At 39.1% G+C, this 20551-nt stretch overlaps 1 protein-coding gene and 1 long non-coding RNA gene across 6 annotated transcripts in view; one reads left to right on the top strand and one right to left on the bottom strand.

The window, feature by feature from the left end:
* The window catches only part of LOC145442780 (uncharacterized), a 290597-nt gene that overhangs the window by 50147 nt on the left and 219899 nt on the right, over positions 1-20551 (top strand). For all 5 annotated transcript variants that reach the window (XM_080320766.1, XM_080320768.1, XM_080320767.1 and 2 more), the window contains exon 5: positions 15866-16045. In XM_080320766.1, the coding sequence (XP_080176892.1) occupies positions 15866-16045 (180 nt within the window). The remainder of the gene's footprint in view (positions 1-15865; positions 16046-20551) is intronic.
* Positions 4993-7123, bottom strand: LOC145443008 (uncharacterized). The gene is made up of 3 exons (XR_013916263.1): positions 6937-7123; positions 6281-6379; positions 4993-5912 (listed from the first exon to the last, which is right to left on the bottom strand). It is a non-coding gene; the product is annotated as an uncharacterized LOC145443008 (long non-coding RNA).

The following is a 20551-nucleotide window of genomic DNA, read 5'->3' as shown; positions in this document are numbered from 1 at the left end:
GAAATCAGCAATTTAGGTCTTATTCGAAAGCAGAATAACAACTTGTTTTAGCGGACATATCAAATCAAATGTTGGAAAGTTCATGTGAATTAGCCCAAAATATTATCTTACTGTGACCATATTCTATCAATATGGTCTGGCTAGCCAAATTCTCCGGGCCAACATAAACAAGCTGCGTTTGGTTTCAACGATTAATAATCTTGTCACTGGATTCGAGGTATAATTGCACTCAAATATCAAATTTTGCTCCATTAATCAACATCAAGTTGAAAATGTCCATTCTTGCACCAACTTTTATAAAATCACGAATCAGTGTTCTACAGGTATGTATCTATATGACTTATATACCTAGAAAATTCAAGCATAAATATTATGATATACCGTAGGTATAGGTACCGGTAATTCAGATGTTTGAAGCGACTTGGACAACTAGATAATTATAGTGGTCTAATTTCACTAAATTAGAGCGAAATGCCAGTAATATAATTGTAATCTAATTCGGAAAAAACGGTTTAGCTCTAATTCTAGCCTGGAAAAGCTGAAACTTTTCTATAGTTGTCTACACCTGTTTTGCAGAAAGTCAAACAGCTCTAGGCGTCATATACTACAGGTAATTCGAAATACCCCATAAGCTATATGCTACTGCGTATATACCTTCAACCCGCTACCTCAGTCACTCACAATTCCTATATATTTACGGCATTTACCATACAGAAAGAGCCAACTATGGCTGGCTGCGACCTGTTGCGCGTCACATCTTTGTCCGGCGCGATGACGTAAAATTTGAATCGCCGAAATATTCTAGAAGTCACGCATCGATAATCATATTCCTAAACGTACAACATCTCACTTATTTTAGTTATTCTCTGAATAAAACTATTAGCCATACTCGTTGAACATGCGAGATTACCGAAAGAGCGAATATATATATAATGAAGATCATATATATCAGAAGAAAACAAAACTGTTCGACCTTAGAGCAACAACACGAATATACAACACCGGTGACATCCTCACGCAATAAAACGAAGGGAGAACATTGTTTTCTAATGGATAGAACGAAGCTACTGCATGAGATCGAACAAAACCGGATGTGAATTCATCGTGATTGAATGTACCGACAAAGTCATCCTTTCTACGTATTTTAGTCATACCAGCGAGAGATAGAAAATTTGCATTATTAGGTTAACTACCGGATATAACAAAGCCTAATGCATGAGATGGAACAACACCGAGTATGAATTTATTCTGATTGAATATAACCACAAGACCATCCTACTACGTATTTTAGACATTCCCTCGACACTTAGAAAATCAGAACCTAATCGAGATGATCCCGGATGATCCTTTTACGGTTTTGTGTTTGCTGGGATCCGCCGTAACGTCCTGAATGAGCCGCTCCGCAATTAACGCAATTAGGTTCGTTTGAACATTTCTTCTCTACATGCCTTAACCCACATCTGGTACATCGCTGAGCACTACGACATTGTTTGGACTTATGACCATAACAATTACAATTGAAGCAAAGGGTCAGGGGTGGGTTATATGGACGTGTTCTAAATCTAAGAAATCCGATATTGACTATAGGCGGTAGTATGGTCGAACCGAAGGAAAGCAACACCGATCTACTAGGCCTTGATTCTCTGTCGGATCTATACGAAAACCGGCGCACGTATACGACGCGTTGATCACTCAAGATATGTTTCAAATCGTCATCTGACATATCTAAGGGTACATTAGCAATAACTCCACGAACCTCTGGCGCTCTCACTTTATGGAGTTCCACTTTTTTGTCGTTATCACCAAGATTATTGCAAGCCAAGAGATTAGACAGCTGTTTGGCATTGCTGCACTTAACCCACAAATCCCTTTGGACGCAGGTCCTTCTAAAGCAGTGGTTCTTAACCTTTTTTCCTCAAGCGCCCCCTTTCAAAAATTATCGTGCTCCAGCGCCCCCCAACCTCATATTTTAAGGAATATAATAAAGACAATGAGTAAGAGGGAGAGCCGTAACAGCAATTCGTCAACCCCCTAAAAACGATTGCCTTGCACACCCATAGCGTTATAAACCAAACTTCTGAGGGCTTCGCCCCCAAGAACCGCGTAGCGTGATTTCGATGGTCAGCAAAGTTTGTGTGGCCTGGTCGCCTTAGGTACCAAAATTTTCTATAATGCATGAAGGAATAGGTGGTAGTAACATATATAAGCCGCTATAAACTTTTTTTCCTCTCAGCCCACGAAATCAGATTTACCAGTAGCGCTGAGTGAGCTGTTGTATGGGAATATAAAGGGCACGTAATTAATAATTAAACATATTTGGGCGTGCCCGTAGCCGTAGGTACAATTAATTCGTTACTAGGGACGTAACAACACTTCGTCAGCCCCCAAAAACGTTGGTCTTGGGCCCCCATCGGGTGATACACCAAACTTCCGGGAGGTTCACCCGCAGACCCCCCTTCTGCTATCCGCTATTTGCTGATACTAGTCATCTACATTGGGTGTCCACTGTCCATTTACTGAGCCAGATATTATCATCTAGACGCGCGAAGCGCGAAAAGTTTCAATAATTATTGATTGAATTGGTCAATATAATCGGGAATTGCATGTATATTGATATCAATTTTTATGCTCTCTCTTCTCACGTAAACAGATTTACCGGCAGAGCTGAGTGATATGTGATTGAAAAGGTACGATCCCTCAATAATAATTATACATCTTCGGGCTTATACCCGTTGGCAGGAACGAAACGGCACTTCGTTAGGCCCACCGAAAAAGCTTGGATCTTGGGCTCCCATAGGGTGATAAACCGACCGCCCCCATCACGTTGTCCGCTTTTGCCACGAAATCAGTTGTACTGTTAGCGAGCCAGTGCGAAGCGCAAAAACCTCCGATAATTCATGATAAAATCGGTCGGTAAGATAGGAAATTGCATATATATTGCGATCAATTCCTTGTCCTCTCTGCTCACGTTACCAGATTTACCGGTAGAGCTCAGTGAGGTGCAATGTTCCCTCTAAGCTACGCACGTGCGCAGTGCTGACACGGTCTCTGCGCACAGAAAATCTACGTTGCGCACAACAAATCCGAAGTTATGACCTTTTTTAGCCGTTACGCACTGTTGTCCAAAGGCCTGTGCAGTAAGTTGTTGAGTGTGCGCAGACTCATCAAAACGTAGAGCGAACATTGTGAGGTGTCTTGGAAGCTGTAACTAATAATTAAACATATTCGGGCGGGCGAACCCGTTGGTATGACTTCGTTGCCTGATGTTATTTCGTGACCTCCTGTCTGCTATATCAAAACATATAGAATCGCCCAACAGGGATATCGACCAACAGCAATATCTAGTTTTAGATATCCCTGCCGCCCAATCGTACTAAACTAAAAGACGCACACGATTTCAAATTGGTATTTCTTCACTGGCATACAATTTTTCCCCGCCAGATGGAATTCCTCTTCTGGGGTTCAGATTGCCAAGACAGGAACATTCGGTGCCAGTCATTTAGGCGCCCATGGACAATTAAGCCTATATGTCTTTTGTAGGCTATATATAACGAAGTTTTCGGTGTTCATTTGCTCTGAATACTCATTAGGGAGATGTCCTACCAACACATCATCTTCTGCGAAGCCATTTTTCTCCAGCGCCCCCTATACCGCCCCCCTGAGCCCAGCGCCCCCCATTTTGCCCCCTGAGCGTTTCCGACCCCTTCAAAATCGCCAGCGCCCCTTGGGGGGCGCTGGAGGCAGGGTTAAGAACCACTGTTCTAAAGCATCGCTGGCGTAACACTTTAGTCCGCCGCTTACGCTAGGCATCTGATGCCAAATATATCAGTAGACGAACTATTTCTATATTCACTACTGTTATATCAACAAATATAACGACTACACCTGAATGAGAGACGTAGATCTCTGGTCGATGTCGTAGCAGTCGCACGTTCTGTTGATTAGGATTGGACGTTCTTCCTCGACAACGTTCACCACTCGAATGTGTATTGTAAAGGTCTTTAATACATTAGAAAAAATAGTTTTCTATCTACTCTACAAAAATGGATGTAAAGTGTTAAGCTGTGTGGTAAAATTTGTATATACTATACAAAATCCATAGCTTAAAGTCTTTACTACATTCGAAAATCGTAGTTTTATATCCACTTTACAAAATTCAGCGTAAAGTCTTCGACGCTTTAATAAGATTAGTATTCATTTTTCAAATTCTATAGTGTCAATAATCTTTATCACATTGGAAAAAGTAGTTTCTTTCTACTCTATAAAATCCGAAGCGGTGTAGTAAAATTAGTATAAACTGTACAGAATCCAGAGGGTGAAAGTCTTTAGTACATCGGAAAAGAGTAGTTTTCTATCTAATTTACAAAATTCGCCGTAAAGACTTCGACGGTTGATTAAGATTAGTATTCATTTCACAAAATCCGTATTGTAAAGGTCTTTAAAAAATTAGAAAATTAATTTTCTATTTACTCTACAAAAATGGATGCAAAGTGTTCGGCTGTGTGGTAAAATTTGTATATACTATAGAAAATCCATAGTCTAAAGTCTTTTAGTACATTCGAAAGTAGTACACTGTAAATTTTGAAGTGTTGCTCAACCCGGAAAATTGAACACGAAACGTGATCCAAAAATTGAACGCCTAGAAGTGTTGCAAAGTGTTTAAATTAAAAGTGTTTACCTAAAAAGTGTTCAGCCTCAAAGTGGCTGGTTGACTAGTCACCGGAACGCAGGGCTCAAAATAAAATCAGATTTTATTGATTCATGAATAGATGACGCTTATAATACCCAACCTGGGTAATTAAATACGTGCAAACATTGAAATTTCCAATAGCTGCTGTGACAGGGTTTCATAAATTCAGATCAGCAGTTGAAACCGTTTCCGGAATAGTCCATGAAATCACGAACATCACAAATGATCAAGGGCAAACTCACTACAAATATCATGAAACTCGCTTAATCATGAAAATGAATGCATAGGGAATTAGAGATAATGAAAACAAAATATCATTTAGTATCTTCAACTTTCGTGACAATGGCATGGAATCAAATTCATTGGTTACGTCCATTAACGGAAAACATGATCAACACAAATCATTAAAACTTATTTAAAACTGATCAAATTATGGCTTGTAAATTTCTAATTTTATTGTAAATAAACAAACAATGAATGTATCAGTTTCACTACCACTACCACGATAAACAAGTATTATAAACAAGTAACAAAGTATTTTTTACTCCTAATGAAATTGGGCCTGCTAACTAGGCATCAAAAATATTCTAGGGCTTGCATTACAAGTATTTATGTCAGGTTAATGCCAATCACTTTTGTTAAAATTACTAAGAAATCGTTTCTTCGAGTCCATACGAATTTTGCAGATTTACAGAAAAGATTTTGTTGTTATTTACCAGTCTGCTGCAAAATATGAAATCTGAAAGTCATTAGGGAACTGGTTCTTGAGCATTTTTGGACACGCCCCATTATGATAGCAAAAAAATATTTCACACACCCCTTATCGTCGTATCATGAAATTAAAAAAAGCAACCAGAACGCTAGAAATCCCAACTGATGGTTGGATGGCAGTGACGGTAATAGTTGTTGATGAGAGAATATTCAAATATTAAATTCTGACCATACACAGAGAAATAAGTAGAAGCCATGTGCGAAAAAGATTTTAGTTGACAGCGGCTTCACGCCCCTTCAAATGCTTTCTCCTGTTTGAGAACCACTCCTTCAGGGTATGACAATCCAATGCATAGTAGCTCAAAATGTCAACAATGTTTCTGAATACTCCATTTTCACTGAAGCAGTTTTATATTCTTGGCATCAGCTGCGATCCAGGATCGGTCAATCTCTTATTCGTGGCGTGCCATGGTGTTTGCTTCTTTTTACTGGTCGACTCCAAGTTGCGCTCCTTGAAAATGTAATTAAATTCCAAAGTTTTGAATATGTCAATGAACATGCTAAATTTTATGCAGAAATAAATATAAATATTTCACACATGCAGGTTACACAAGCGCAGGAAAGGCGCTCGGGTACATGTGAAATCCTATCACTGAGAAGGACTAAAATTCGCATAACGACTAATAAAAATATCTTGAATTAGGTCTGCGTTTTCTTCAATTCGGCCATTTTGACATTTACATTGACATTCAGACGCACAGGCAACAGTGAGACTGCAGAACTGTAACTCAGAATTAAATTTATAGCAGAACGTCTATGTACGTCTACGAACGGTCTATGTAAATTTGTATAGTCCACAAAACAGAAAGATTACGATACCTGTTTCAATAAGACATGCGCTTGGGTCTTGGATTATATTAGCTTGTCTCTCAATTTGGCTTGGAGAAGAAGACAGTTGACTTTATCAACCTCGTTTTGCTGAAAATGTAATTGATTGCAAACAGGATCCGAAAATAAATACAGTAGAATCGTTATTCCTATGGGTTTGGATTTCCATTACAATAATTGACTTAGGCTTTACATATAACTTTGATTCTAAGATTTTATAGCTGCTTTGAATTGAGACGAGAAAATATACCAGACAAAGGACAAATTGATTGTCTTTAGTACAAAAAACTTTGTGACATCTTATCGAAGGTGTTGAATACTTTTCCTTCATTGCAGTAATTATAATTGTTCTCAATCTTTCAAAATCCTTCCTTCCTGATTAAATTTAATTAACGAAATTATTTGGAATTAGCACGACATGGAAAATGATCTTACTTTGATGTTCCAAGTATAGTTCAGTAAGCAGTAGTTTAAATGCAAGTTACCCCAGCTCTTTACATTCAAGAACACCTCAGTTCAATGTACACGGATCAAGCCTCTCTTCAGCTCATATCGCATATATAGATAGTTATTGAGAAAATTAGGACTGCAAAAACCAGCACATTACATAATCAATGGGGATATATTAAACGAATAAATAGACTTACATGATCACATGTTTCCATGGGTCCTTGAGGCAAAAGTATTATTGCAAAAGATGACTGCACCGGCACAAAATCCGTTCAGATGACTCCTCACGTCACTATCAACATTGTCTGTTAGCACAGGCACGGTAGAACCGGGGGGTCTTTTCGAAGAGTCGATACCAGTTGGATGTATTTGAAGATCAATTCAAGACTGTTGAAAAGAAAGTACTTGTTTCAAAAATTTGCAATACAAGGGAACTATTCAATATTCGAACAGCTTCTTCGAGGTGAAAAACTTCAATATAAAATTGGATGGTAAATGCATATTGAAATAAGCCCGAATATTTTTGGCTGAGACTCGTCAGCAACTAGTAGAGAACTCGAAAGAACGTTGTACATCAAAAATCGTATCACAAAATATGACGTCACCAGCATTCAGCATTACGCAGACATCAGACTGGATACATTTGTATGTGACAAAAGGGTGTCTTTCATAGAACAAATAATTACTGTAATGGAAAGTTGCATGTGACCTTGCCACCAATTTTACTGAGCACGAGTAGCATACTTTCCTGTATTGTTAATCATTTTAGTGGAATTTTACCAGCAAACATTCATAAAAATAACCGAATGCAGCAGAATCAAATTCATTATCTAAGGATATACCTGTTTACTTACGAAACACCGCGATGCTTACAAGTATTTTAAACAACAAATGCATTTCAAGAAGGTGTCAATTGCAATACATACTACCTGCACATTAGGGCATTTTTTATATTCTTTCCATCAGCCGCAACCCAGGCTTGATTAGTCCCTGATTCGTGGCGTGCCATGGCCGCTCTTTTTTTACTGGTCAAATCCAAATGCTGCTCCTAGAAAATACGATACATACCAAAGGACAATTGTAAATTTGATGCAGAAGTAAATATAAATATTTCACACAGATAGGTTACAGAAGCACAGGAGAGGTGCTCAGCCCCCCAGGTTGAGAACCACTGACCTAGCCCATTATAGTTCAGTAAGCAATAGTTAAAGTACAAATTACACGAGCTCATTACGTTCAACTACATCTCTGTTCAGTGTACACAGTTCAGGGTACACTGTACACTGTACAGTGTACACAGATGAAGCCTTTTTCAGCTCATATCGAATAGCCCGTAAGCTACTCTGCGAGACAGTTCGTAAGAAAAGTAGGACTGCAAAAACCAGCAAATTACATAATCAATGGTGATATATAAAATGAATAAATAGGCTTACATAATCAAATGTATCCATGGGTTCTTGAGACAAAGGTCTGTATCACATAAGATGACTGTGCCGGCACAAAACCCGTTACGAACGACTCCACACGTCACTGTCAACAATGTCTGATAGCACAAGCGCAGGCACGGTAGACCCAGGGGGCTCTTTTCAAAGAGTGGACATCAGTTGAACGAATTTGAGGATCAATCCAAGACTATTGAAAAGAAATATTTGTTGCCAAAATTCGCAATACAAATGAACTGCTCAGTAATTACGCAGATAGCATACTGGATACAGTTGTTTTTTTTTCTGCAAAAAGTTGTGTGTGACAGAAGGGTGTCTTTCATAGAATAATTAAGTAATGGAATGGAAAGTTGCACATGACGTTACCACCAATTTTACTCTGGCACAGTTAGTATACTTCCTGGATTGTTAACAATTTTTGTGAAATTTTATCAGCAAACATTCATAAAAATCTTTATCACAAAGATAACCGATTGCAACAGAATCAAATTCATTCTCTAAGGATATACCAGTTCACTTACAAAACACAGTGATGCTTACTAGTATTCCATACAGCAAATGCATTTCAAAAAGGTGCCAAGTTCAATACATACTACCTGCAAAATAGAGTTCAGTTCAGTTACCGTATCACAATAAACTCAGAAAAGTCAAATTTGGGGATTAGGCAAAACAAATACTACCCCTTGTGATCCATGGTTTGTTGAAAAGATTGTTTGTTTGGCTGTACTAGTATTGGGGCGATTTTATGGACCTAAAAAGGTAAGATTTTGACTAAAAAATTCAAATTCACACATATTTTGGTGATGAAAAACTTAATTTTGACCCCATTTACTTAAATTATTTGTTTCTCACATAGTGTTAGAAATGTATTACCGGAACTTATCTTCATTTCTGGCTGGAGCTGTCTGTTCTTCCGAAGTAATTTGACCTAAAAAAATCTTTTAGCATGAAAATTGACAAATTTTTACATGAAAAAGAACTTATTTTATCGAAATCTGTACCCATGAATAATTCTAGTATTAGTTACATCTCGTATTATGGTAGAAATAATTAAGAATTTGTTGTAGTACAACGAAAGATACATTCCTACATTTTCGGGTAGAAAGTGTCTGTCCTAACTAAGTAGCTTGGCAAGAATGAAGAAAGAACGTTCACCAGCTGCAGTTGCTGGCCGGCAACACTAAAGTTGCGCGTACACTGCACTCTCTCTCTCATTATGACAAAGTTGTCTACATCGCAATTTTTGATCATACGGTTTCTAATAGAAGAACCGATGTCCACACAGTCTTGCTTCAGTTAGGATAGTGCAATAGGCTACGTTGAGTATTTGTTTCATTTGACAGTTTATGATTCACAATGAGCAGACGATGGTCCGTCTACAACGGTAGGACTATAAAGTAGGCTACAAGATGTAAATTGTAAAATGATAAGTTCACCAACAGTGCAATCATCTATGATACAAACAAAATGCAAGTTGCCAACAAAATTTTGATTTTGTAAAGAATTTTGGCAATTTTTGACCTAACGGTACAATTTTGACAAAATTTTGACATGTAAAAAAAATCGCTTCAGTTAACACCTTACCACTTGGAATAAACAGTACAGTGTAAAATTTGTTGCAGTTGAAAAACAATGAAAACCGTTGCATGACTCTCATACCGGCATTCACTTGCTGACGTTGCAGTACTTGTCCACAATGGACTACTAAATCGCCTACATAGGGATATTTCAGTGTGGATAGAGAGAACATCCCTTCATCCATATGTCAAAAAAGTTACTTCTGTAGCAGCTTCCCATCAGTACCGTAGTACTGGACCTGGTCGCAGCCTGGTATATTATCAGATTCGAAGCTCGATCATCCAGCAATAAGATCAGACGAATCATATACTACAAAAGATCTAAAGAACATTCATATGAATAAGGGATATCAGTAGCCTACTAAAACATCTAAAACAAACGACCTTACTGCAATGTCAAAACGAGTTCATTTTATGACTATTCTCACATTACATATATTCAATAACATTTACCGCATTTCCATACCTTACAGTACATGGATGTTATGATCCTTTACGCCATCAGGTAGCAGAAACTGCTTCAATATATCCATTTCGCTAAGTTTTTTCGTGTACCCTACTCTCTGCCTGAAGCCTGGCGAACCAACAATTCAAATCCAAACTGAAATCGAGCGCGCTCTACCGTAACGAAGGTGGTGACCCCTCTGCGTCACAGGGAAATATGTATATTGAAATATTACCCTTAAACTTAGTGTTGGGTCAAGTGTGTAATATTATTTACCAATACTATGATTTAATGTGATCTCCAAACGTACCGATAGTTTATGAATGCGAAATTGATGATAAATTACCAAGTATAAATTTTCTTGAAAATAAGCCGCAGTGGCGAAGTGTTACATGTAAACGGAGAAATACGCAGAAGCGTTGCGACGATAATGGCCCAATGCGTTTATATGCCCAAAAAGTGTGTCTGTACGCAGAAAAAAGTGTTATGAAGTGTTCAATACGACCTTGCGGATTTACAGTGTAGTGTTTAATCCACTTTACAAAATTTAGCGTAAAAGTGTTCGACAGTCTAATAAGTTTAGCATTAATTTTACAAAATCCATATTGTCAAAAGTCTTTAATACATTGGATAAGGTAGTTTGTTTCTTTCCACTCTATTAAATCAGAAGCGGTTTGGTAAAATTAGTATATACTGTACAAAATCCAGAGGATGAAAGTCTTTAGTGCATCGGAATAGTGTCGTTTTCTATATACTACACAAAATTCGCCGTAAAGACTTCGACGGTTTAATAAGATTAGTATTCATATTTCAAAATCTATAGTGTCACAAATCTTTATTACATTGGAAAAAGTAGTTTCTTTCTAGTCAATTCTAGTTCTACTTCAAGTAGTTTTCGGTTTCTTATGGAAGAAGTACTTCTACTCGTACTTGGTAGATTTTTCGTTGAAACATATACTTCTACTTGAGTAGCTTTCTCGACTACTTTGACCACCTCTGATCATACCTTGCCCTGCCTATGGCAATTGAATAATCAGTTGATCAAGGAGATGCGTGGATCTCGCAACAAACATCGATTCGCCATCCTTGGCAAACTGCAACGACTTTCAAATTTTGGAGCATTTCAGACCAAACCATGTAATACAGAACCTTGCTGTGAGGACGCACTGGATATTCACTACTTCAAAATAGATATCTCGATGCTGGTCGTTTCTCTCCAACACTGTTGGAACGTCCTTTTCTCCCGTCTTGTTATCGGTGGCGTAATCACTTCAAATCCAAATAGTTTCCACAATTTCTGATATTCCTGTTTACTTCGACGACTCCTTCCGCTATATTAGTGGTTCTCAACCTGGAGTTCACCGAATCCTCGCGGTCCACGGAGAATTTTCAGAGGGTGCGCGAAACCTTAAAATGTACAGAATGGTTATTAACCTAATCATGATTTTTTTAATTAAAGAAATCACGAGACAGTTTCGCGTCATAACCAGGGCTTTGGAGCAGCAGTAAATTTTAACGGCTCCAGCTCCGGAGCTTTCTTCTATCACACAGTAGCTCCGGCTACAGCTCCGGAGCCGCATTATTACCACTGCTCCGGCTCCAGCTCCGGCTCTGAAATTATCCGATGGGTCTGTCTATATCAGGGGTGGCCAACCCGCGGGTCAAATGTAGCCCGCGAGAGGGTTTTGGGTGGCCCGCGAGGTGATTTCCTATTATATTATCGAAATCCTGTAATATTATCGAAAATGAATTGCTCAGATAGTGAACTTGCAATGCCAACCAAAAAGTACAAGTCTTGCTGCGACACTTGGGATGTTGATGACTAAAATATCAGTTCCGACGCATTGGCAGATCCAGGGTCCAGTCACATTTTTAGCTAATCGTATTACATTACATTAAACTCAACTAGTAGTGAAATTTTTCTTCACGCTTCGCGTGTTTAATTGTCACACGATTTCTTGCTTGGTAGCCTACCCCCTACTGAAAATTTAAAAAACGCCCAATTTACCCGATTGAGTGTAACTGTATTCGTAATTACGGGAGAAAGTCTTTTCGCGTTTGCACTCGCAGAAAGATCGTCGATGGTGAAATGTAGGCCTAAAATGATTGTCGCATATTACCGGAAACCTTCGATATGGATGCGTCCAGACGCCGAATAGTCGTGTCCTTGCAAACTGAGCCTAGCGGGCGGTATACAGTAGACCCGCAATATACTCAAGTAATAATATTTTTGACCTAGTTTATTTATTACCTTTGAAAATTTTACCCGCTTAGCTCGGCTAGTGGACCGCGCACTCGTTCGTCAATTGCATGTACCCCTTTAGCCGAAAAGGTTCGCCATTCCAGGTCTACATATACTACTAATCTACCCATAGGTTAGTTATCTATAGTAATCTAGATCAGTGGTTCTCAACCTTTTTTTAGACACGCTCCCCTTTATGGTAGTGAAAAATTTCGCGCCCCCCTTATCGTCATATCACAAAATCCAACCGGGATGCTAGCAACCCCAACAGATTGTTTGATGGCATGGAAGGTTATGACTGTTGATGAGAGAATTAAAAAATAGGAAATTCGGTCTGTATATAGAGTAACATGCGTGAATTGAAGGTAAATCGCGCAGAGCGCGAATTTTATTTTTCAGTGGACGGCTTTTTCGCGCCCCCCTCAGATGCTTTCACGTCCCCCTAAGGGAGGCGTGCCCCCCAGGTTGAGAACCACTGATCTAGAGTCTGTCAGACGTCAGTAGCATCGGATGCAGCAACGAAGACATAGGTGCCGCCGTCCCGGCTTGTGACGTCGTAAAGAATACTTGTCAATTGTCGATAACATTATAGTTGCTCTAGAACGCACTATACTCCATGCCATTGCTGTGCACTGCATTAAAATTCAGGCCTGCTGGTAAATTATGTGAAATCAGCAGATATGGTTGTTGCATATATAATAGCATCTTATGAAATACGTCGGAGCCGGCGCTACACCTAAAATAACGGGCTCCAGCTCCGGCTTCGGCTGAAATTTATGTGGAGCTCCGGCTCCAGTTCCAGTTCCGGGGAAAATGCACGGCTCCGGGGCTCCGGCTCCAGCTCCAAAGCCCTGGTCATAACTGCTAAAAGCGCAACTAGAACTAGTACTACTCATTTTTCAAAACCAGCATCTGGAACTAAAACTAGACCTGACGACTTTCAAAAATTAATCCACCTCAGAATATAGTACACATTTTTTGTTAGTTTATTTATCGGCTGTTATATAACTATCGTGTCGTAGGTATATCGTTGGTATCGGTGGTGACGTCAATATTTCTCCATGTCCTGGTAATGATTTTGGATAACTGTACCGCAAAACGCTGTAACCACTTCATTTTCGACAATGGATGAATGCCTGTCAATATAGTGGCTTCGGGAATATATTTGAAAAATTTGCTGTGTTCTGTGTAATGAGTTTGGTATTTACTCCGAACTAGCTATGTGAACCAGCATTAGGAGTAAAGATTTCACACTAATAGTTATAAATGGCACATAATGCAAAATTTGCCTGTACCATTTTCACTGTGACTGATTGGATAATATTATGTACAGATGGGTGGAGAGCCTGGAGCGAATACACCACATGTTCCGCCCAGAGGTGGTCAAAGTAGTCAAGTAATCTACTCAAGTAGAAGTAGAAGTAGCGACGAAAAAAATCAACTCATGTACGAGTAGAAGTACTTCTTCCATAAGCAACCCAAAACTACTTGAAGTAGAAGTAGAATTGACTGACTTTGAAAGTACTCAAGTAAGTAAGTAGTTATGAAAACGATCCTAATTTGTTCACATGGATTGTAAAAAGGTGCAAATTGAGCTATGCGATAGGTGACGAGCTTGATTCCTGTTGATGCACACCAGCAGGTATCCAATTTTCGATAGCATAAGTATTCGTCCACATCATTGGATGAAAATGATAGTATTGATATGGAAATGCGATGCTAATCCTCTCTTTTCTCGAACAGCACGTTTTAGAAAATAGCATGATATGGCGCCATTCCCCATATTATAAGGTCCGTAGTTTAATCGAAGAGCAATACAGAGAAGTTGTATGGGATACGGTGTAAACACTTTGTGCGATTAGTAAACGTTAATAAAAATATGGTGGACAGTAACAATGCCATATTGTGTAGCCTTATTTCCAGAAATTAAAGGCAACACTACACTTGCTTTTATGCTTCAACATGTATGTTATCCAGACAAAAGAACTGATAATAATTATACCTCAAAGTGTATGATACTGGGAATTAAAAGTGAAATATAAATACTACTTCTAAAAGCAGAACATGTATTTCATGTTTTTAGTCCAGAAAGTTTCAAACTAAAACTAAAAAAAGTCTGAGTCCAAAAAGAGTCTGAGCTCTAAAACTAAAAAAAGTCTGAGTCCACTTTTCCAGATTTGGACACGTCATGGACATGCTAGATTACGATATGACAAGTAAATGCTACATTGCGAAACATCAGTTTCAAACGTTATGATGAGCCATATATTCTGTGATGAATTATTTGATATGGAGGAAGGGCGACAATGTGGTGTGAACGGGACCACGCCAACCCTCTACCTAAATTATATTTTTCGATACTTTCCTGAAATCATATTGGTAACTCCGTAACCAGCACTGCGCGCGAAGCGCAACGAAAATTCTGGGCTTTACTAAACTTTTATGAAAATTAAATGCTGATACTCCGTGAAAACAGCCCCGAAATTCCTCAGGCTATCTTCCTGATTGGAAGATTGAACTACTTCTACTTGACAAACTGAAAATAGCGAAAAGTAAGTAAGTAGATCACATAATATTACGAAGTATAAGTAGAAGTAGCGAAAATCAGATCTACTTGAGTAAGTACCAGAAGTAGAGGAAAACTACTTGGGTACTTCGAAAAAGTAGAAGTACTTCGTTACTGACCACCTCTGGTTCCGCCTCCTGCGGAAATGGGCAAATCAGCAGTTCCAATAGATGCGTGGATCTTGCTACTAATATCGATTCGCCATCCCTATCAACCTGTCCCGATCCACTAAATTTGGGAGCTCTCCAAACCAAGCCGTGCAACTTGGGACCTTGCTGTTAGTACATGTTTCGTATTCATGGTTTACAATAGTATTGCACTTATCACCTGCTGTGGAGTTATAAAAACTACTTGATGTTCAAAATGTATAACTACCAATACAACTAGAACTTGTCACTTTTCAAAACTAGATACTAGAACTACAACTAATGACCTTTGAAATCTGAACTAAAACACCTAAATAGATTCAATTCTGAAGCTTTCCACATGACATCAGTGTAACTGTGATGTGGAAGGGGTTTCGAACCCCAAAAGCAACCCACTGGCTTCTTCACAGTTTGTCCTGATGACTCTAACCTAACAATGGCTGCAAGAAAATCACACAACAGAACACTGGTATCACGATTCAGGCCAAAACGACAACACATGTTTTCTAGTTGTTTGACGACCAAAATTTATGAAATGCACAACGAAAGCTAGAATTACTCAAGAAACGAGTAGTTAGTTAACGAATAATTACCTAGACTGCTAGTTTGTACAATTCTGACCTACTGTTTTACGTTAATGCTATGGATGCTAGCCTGAAACTGCTAAATTTTGTGTCAGCCTAAAAACATTTCAGTTCAATAATACAGATTCCTGGACCCAGTGGACCAGTTATTCGGTATGTTCGGAAACGTGCGGCAACGCAACGTCCTTCAGAAGCAGGCGATGCGCTGCCAGTGATGGCCCAAACGCTCCGTCCCTGTATGAATGTTCGGATCCATCCAACGCTGGTGCTTTCCAATCGCGAGCATGTAACCTTGAACCATGCTGTGAGTAGTGTAACACGATTATATTGGTAATATATTTCGATTGAATCTAATTTTTCATATCCATATACAATTGGATAGTATATTCATATTGAAATGAACCCGAATATTTAAGGCTGACACTCGTCAAGGGTAATCGTCAGCGACCAGTAGAGAATTGGAATAAACATTGTCTATCAACAATCGTATCACAAAATATTTAATTTCTGTACCTCCTAAAAGCTCCGCAAATGTCAATATATATATAAATATGAACTTTTATGATTTCAATCACACCATTTCGCATACGAATTTATAATAACCTGCGGGAGATCGCGTGCCGCTGTTCAGTCGATTCTCGCTAATTGGGGGCACTGAAACGGCACTGATAGTTGGTTTCATCCTGAAAATTCTTGCTTAGAGACTATTTTCCCAATGGATAACGTCAATTATCCCCTCCTCCTTTGAGCTACAGAAAGGGGCAAATGACACTTATCTCATCATCGATGATTAGTGGGCTCAAATTTAACACGCTTTCCGACACTTTTTAGTGCTATTTACTGTCCCTTGCTATCATTTTCAGAAATTTCAATTCATGGGTGTTTTAAGGATGCTAAAAAATGGATGATATAGCTGGACAGATAAAATGTCGTAATGACCTAGATTTGTTCTGCTGCATATATTACGAGAACACATTTAACATGGAGCGATTAAATATGTGACATTTCACTAAGTGCACTTACAAGGAGTAGCCTACTTTGATATGACGTTTGGAGATCAAGATAAACGCCGAGCACCGCAAACGGTCCGCCAGCATGAGCCTGAAACTTCGCTTTTATGGACTCGGGGTGAAGTCTAAAGCGGTGGTTCTCAACATTTTTGTTTTCGCGGATCCCTTTTGGACGGTCGTTGATCCCAACGGTCCCATTCAAGTTCTCGTTCAAAATATGACCTCACTTACCGTGCTACCGTTATCTGCCTAGTGCAAATATTAATTGTGGGGTATAGTGATAAACAGCCAAAAATGACTTTCTTGAAAATAACTTCACACAATATGTAGAAATTATATGGACTTTTATTATTTTTTAGCGGATTCTGCAGCGGTATTTATTATCTTGGGAGTACGCGTCATCGATTTGATATGAACGAGTGTCGAAAATCTATTTCGATAAAGATGGGTGGTAGAGAATGTAGCCTAATATTAACGCGTAACCCTTCCGACAAATGTTTTGGTGTGAGTTTTTATTGAACATATCACGTCAAGCTTGGTCATATCTATCCAGTTCTTATCTTGAAGTTTTACGGTGGTCATTTTCTATTCTTTCATCGGGACAGATTAGGAAAAAAATTCTGGAATTTTTATAATAAACGACTGTCAACTAATTTTCTGCGACTGACAACTCCACATCCAAAATGTTTTGTAAACATTTCGAAGTCACCGTGTTTGACCTTGCTACTTCCAACATTTCTTTTCTGCACAAACCCAAACAAAACATATCCAAACAGGAATATATTTGTATTGGCAGGCTATTGGGAATTTGACGATTAAAATGAGTTTGCACAGTAGGATATTTCATCTCAGGCGACCATATTAATGATGTGAGTCCTAAAGTCTTAGCAATTGTGAAGCGAAACTGTCTCAGGCTTTCTCTAATTAAATAAATACAAATTTGGTTATCAATCATTTTAAAACTTTGGAAGCCCCCCAAAATGCTTCGCGGACCCCCTGTTGAGAACCACGGGGCTTAATGATGCAATTTGTAATCCCCGTAGTTTTGTGCGAGGCAAAGAGCCACCATCATGATTGATGTTTTTACATCGATGAGATCGTCGCTTCCCCGAAAACCTGGGAAATATGAGTGAAGAAAAGAAGTGTAAGGTTTCTCCAATTACACCGTGTACCACGATTTTTGTTCCCGGGTTCTAATTGATATTTCCTGATCACTCTCACCTAGAATCTTCCAAAAATCAATATAGTTCATTGCAAACTTTGATTTTGTGGTTAGGAGAGGGATTTTTTGAATTTGTTAGTATGTGCAATATTGTGCATGGTTATACTGATTAGCCCAATAGGAAATGGATATTTACCAAACTGTCTTTGATCGCTCCAAGTCCATTTTTATTCGCTTGGCATCGACCAAGAAGTTATATTCTATAAATGTCTTTACTTCAATACTTCGACGCGTTAGTCGTTGGCTATCGATTGCTTTTTCGCAAAGCAAATTAGAACCAACTTTTGGCTATTTTTCTGTCTGGCATAGGGTTAATTCTGACTTTGCACAATAATAGGCAACGAATTAGAACTTTTGTTATTAAAATCAAATCACGAAGCACATGCATTTGGTACATTGAAATTTGCACATAACTGTATTAACTGTATCCGAATTAATACCATCGTTAAATGTACAGAATGGTTATTAACCCATTTGTTTTAATTAGAGAAATCACGAGACAGTTTCGCGTCATTAACAGGGCTTTGCAGCAGCAGTAAATTTTAACTGCTCCAGCTCCGGAGCTTTCTTCTATCACACATTAACTCCAGCTGCAGCTCCGGAGTCGCATTATTACCACTGCTCCGTCTCCGGCTCTGAAATTATCTGATGGGTCTATATCAGTATATCGGGGGTGGCCAACCCGCGGGCCAAATGTGGCCCGCGAGAGAGTTTTGAGTGGCCCGCGAGGTGATTTCCTATTATATTATCGAAATCCTGTAATATTATCGAAAATGAATTGCTCAGATGGTGATCTTGCAATGCCAACCAAAAATTACAAGTCTGGCTGCGACACTTGGGATGTTGATGACTAAAATATCAGTTCCGACGCATTGGCAGATCCAGGGTCCAGTCATATTTTTAGCTAATCGTATTACATTACAATAAACTGAAATAGTAGTGAAATTTTTCTTCACGCTTCGCGTGTTTAATTGTCACATGATTTCTTGCTTGGTAGCCTACCCCCTACTGAAAATGAGAAAAACGCCTAATTTACCCGATTGAGTCTAACTGTATTCGAAATTACGGGAGAAAGTCTTTTCGCGTTTGCACTCGCAGAAAGATCGTCGATGGTGAAATGTAGGCACAAAATGATTGTCGCATATTACCGGAAACCTTCGATATCGATGCGTCCAGACACCGAATAGTCGTGTCCTTGCAAACTGAGAATAGCGGGCGGTATACAGTAGACCCGCAATATACTCAAGTAATAATATTATTGAACTAGTTTATTTATTAACTTTGAAAATTTTACCCACTTGGCGCGGCTAGTGGACCGCGCACTCGTTCGTCAATTGCATGTACCCCTTTAGCCGAAAAGGTTCGCCATTCCTGGTCTATATATATTACTAATCTACCCATAGGTTAGTTATCTATAGCCAGGGTTGCCATACCGTACTTATTTTCAAGATTTGTCCTTATTCTGAAGGGCCAGGTCTTAGAAAACTCAACTGTCCTTATTTCTAAGAAATGTCCTTGTTTTCGACTTGCGTCCTTATTTTGTCTTATTTCCAACAACTACAGAACTTCGATCGTTTTCCTGTGGCATCTGTATTGCTTTTGCGTCTAGATTCTATGACATCATAAATAAACGGTACTCCTGTGGCGTACACACCACATGATTTGACTTATCGTGAGACAGCTAGGGCAGTGAGTGGTATAGCAGTTTCAGCTGTAGCCTGCCAAGCTATCGCATCGGACGTCATTTTGGCAGTAAACAGCAGCATAGGTGCCAACTTGCGAGATGACGTGCGCCATCTCGTCACTATATTTACGAGGTAGCGGCCACCTCGCACAAAATGCTCAAACGCCACAGTAATTTGTAATTAGTAGTTAGGCGAATCCACGTGACCTCGTTAGAGACGTTGTCGCAAGACGCGAAGCGAGCTACTCAATACGATGCCGCAATCGTAAGAACCCATTCGCGCTATACGTAAGAGACGAGATATAGACTATATCAGACCTCGGTAATGCTCGACCCGCGGCGCTATTCTGAGCGGCCCGCGAAAAGTTGCTTCGATATCAAAACATATCACATACTTCTGAATGTTGATGCGGGGATTAATACCACAGGCTGTAAAATTGTACCGCAAATTTGAAGCCTGATCAATAATATGCCTCGATTACGCAACCTACGTAGCTCGCATGGGTAATCCAGATTCAAAATAAAGCCAATGTAGCAAAGGGTGCCGTGACAATTGAAGTCACAAAAAGTCACTCTTTCCATATAGTTTAGTGTTAAAGGTAAAAGAGTGTTCTCTCTTGTTTCGGCGAAGTCGACCAAGGGGAGGAACAGACTTGGTAAAAGGAGAGTCAAATCCCAGTTACAAGTAAAGGTTAACCTATAGACCTGAGCTGTCGTGAGATCCATGAAGCACTTTTTAATAACAAGGAGTTGCTGGAGCAGATTGTTTCTGGCAAAAAGTATGGAATGTGATATGCCACGGCTCATATAAATACAAAGTACGTACAAAAACGCTTTTTAATGCTAATCTAATTTTCCGACTGTCCTTATTTTTGGGTCCATCTCGATGGCAAC

This window comes from Botryllus schlosseri, chromosome 7 (genome assembly GCF_051294905.1).
Source record: "Botryllus schlosseri isolate E-star chromosome 7, Bs_hap1, whole genome shotgun sequence".
NCBI classification, from domain to species: Eukaryota; Metazoa; Chordata; class Ascidiacea; order Stolidobranchia; family Styelidae; genus Botryllus; species Botryllus schlosseri.
Note: the sequence above shows the minus strand (reverse complement) of the source record. Positions and strands in the feature narration are given on the sequence as shown.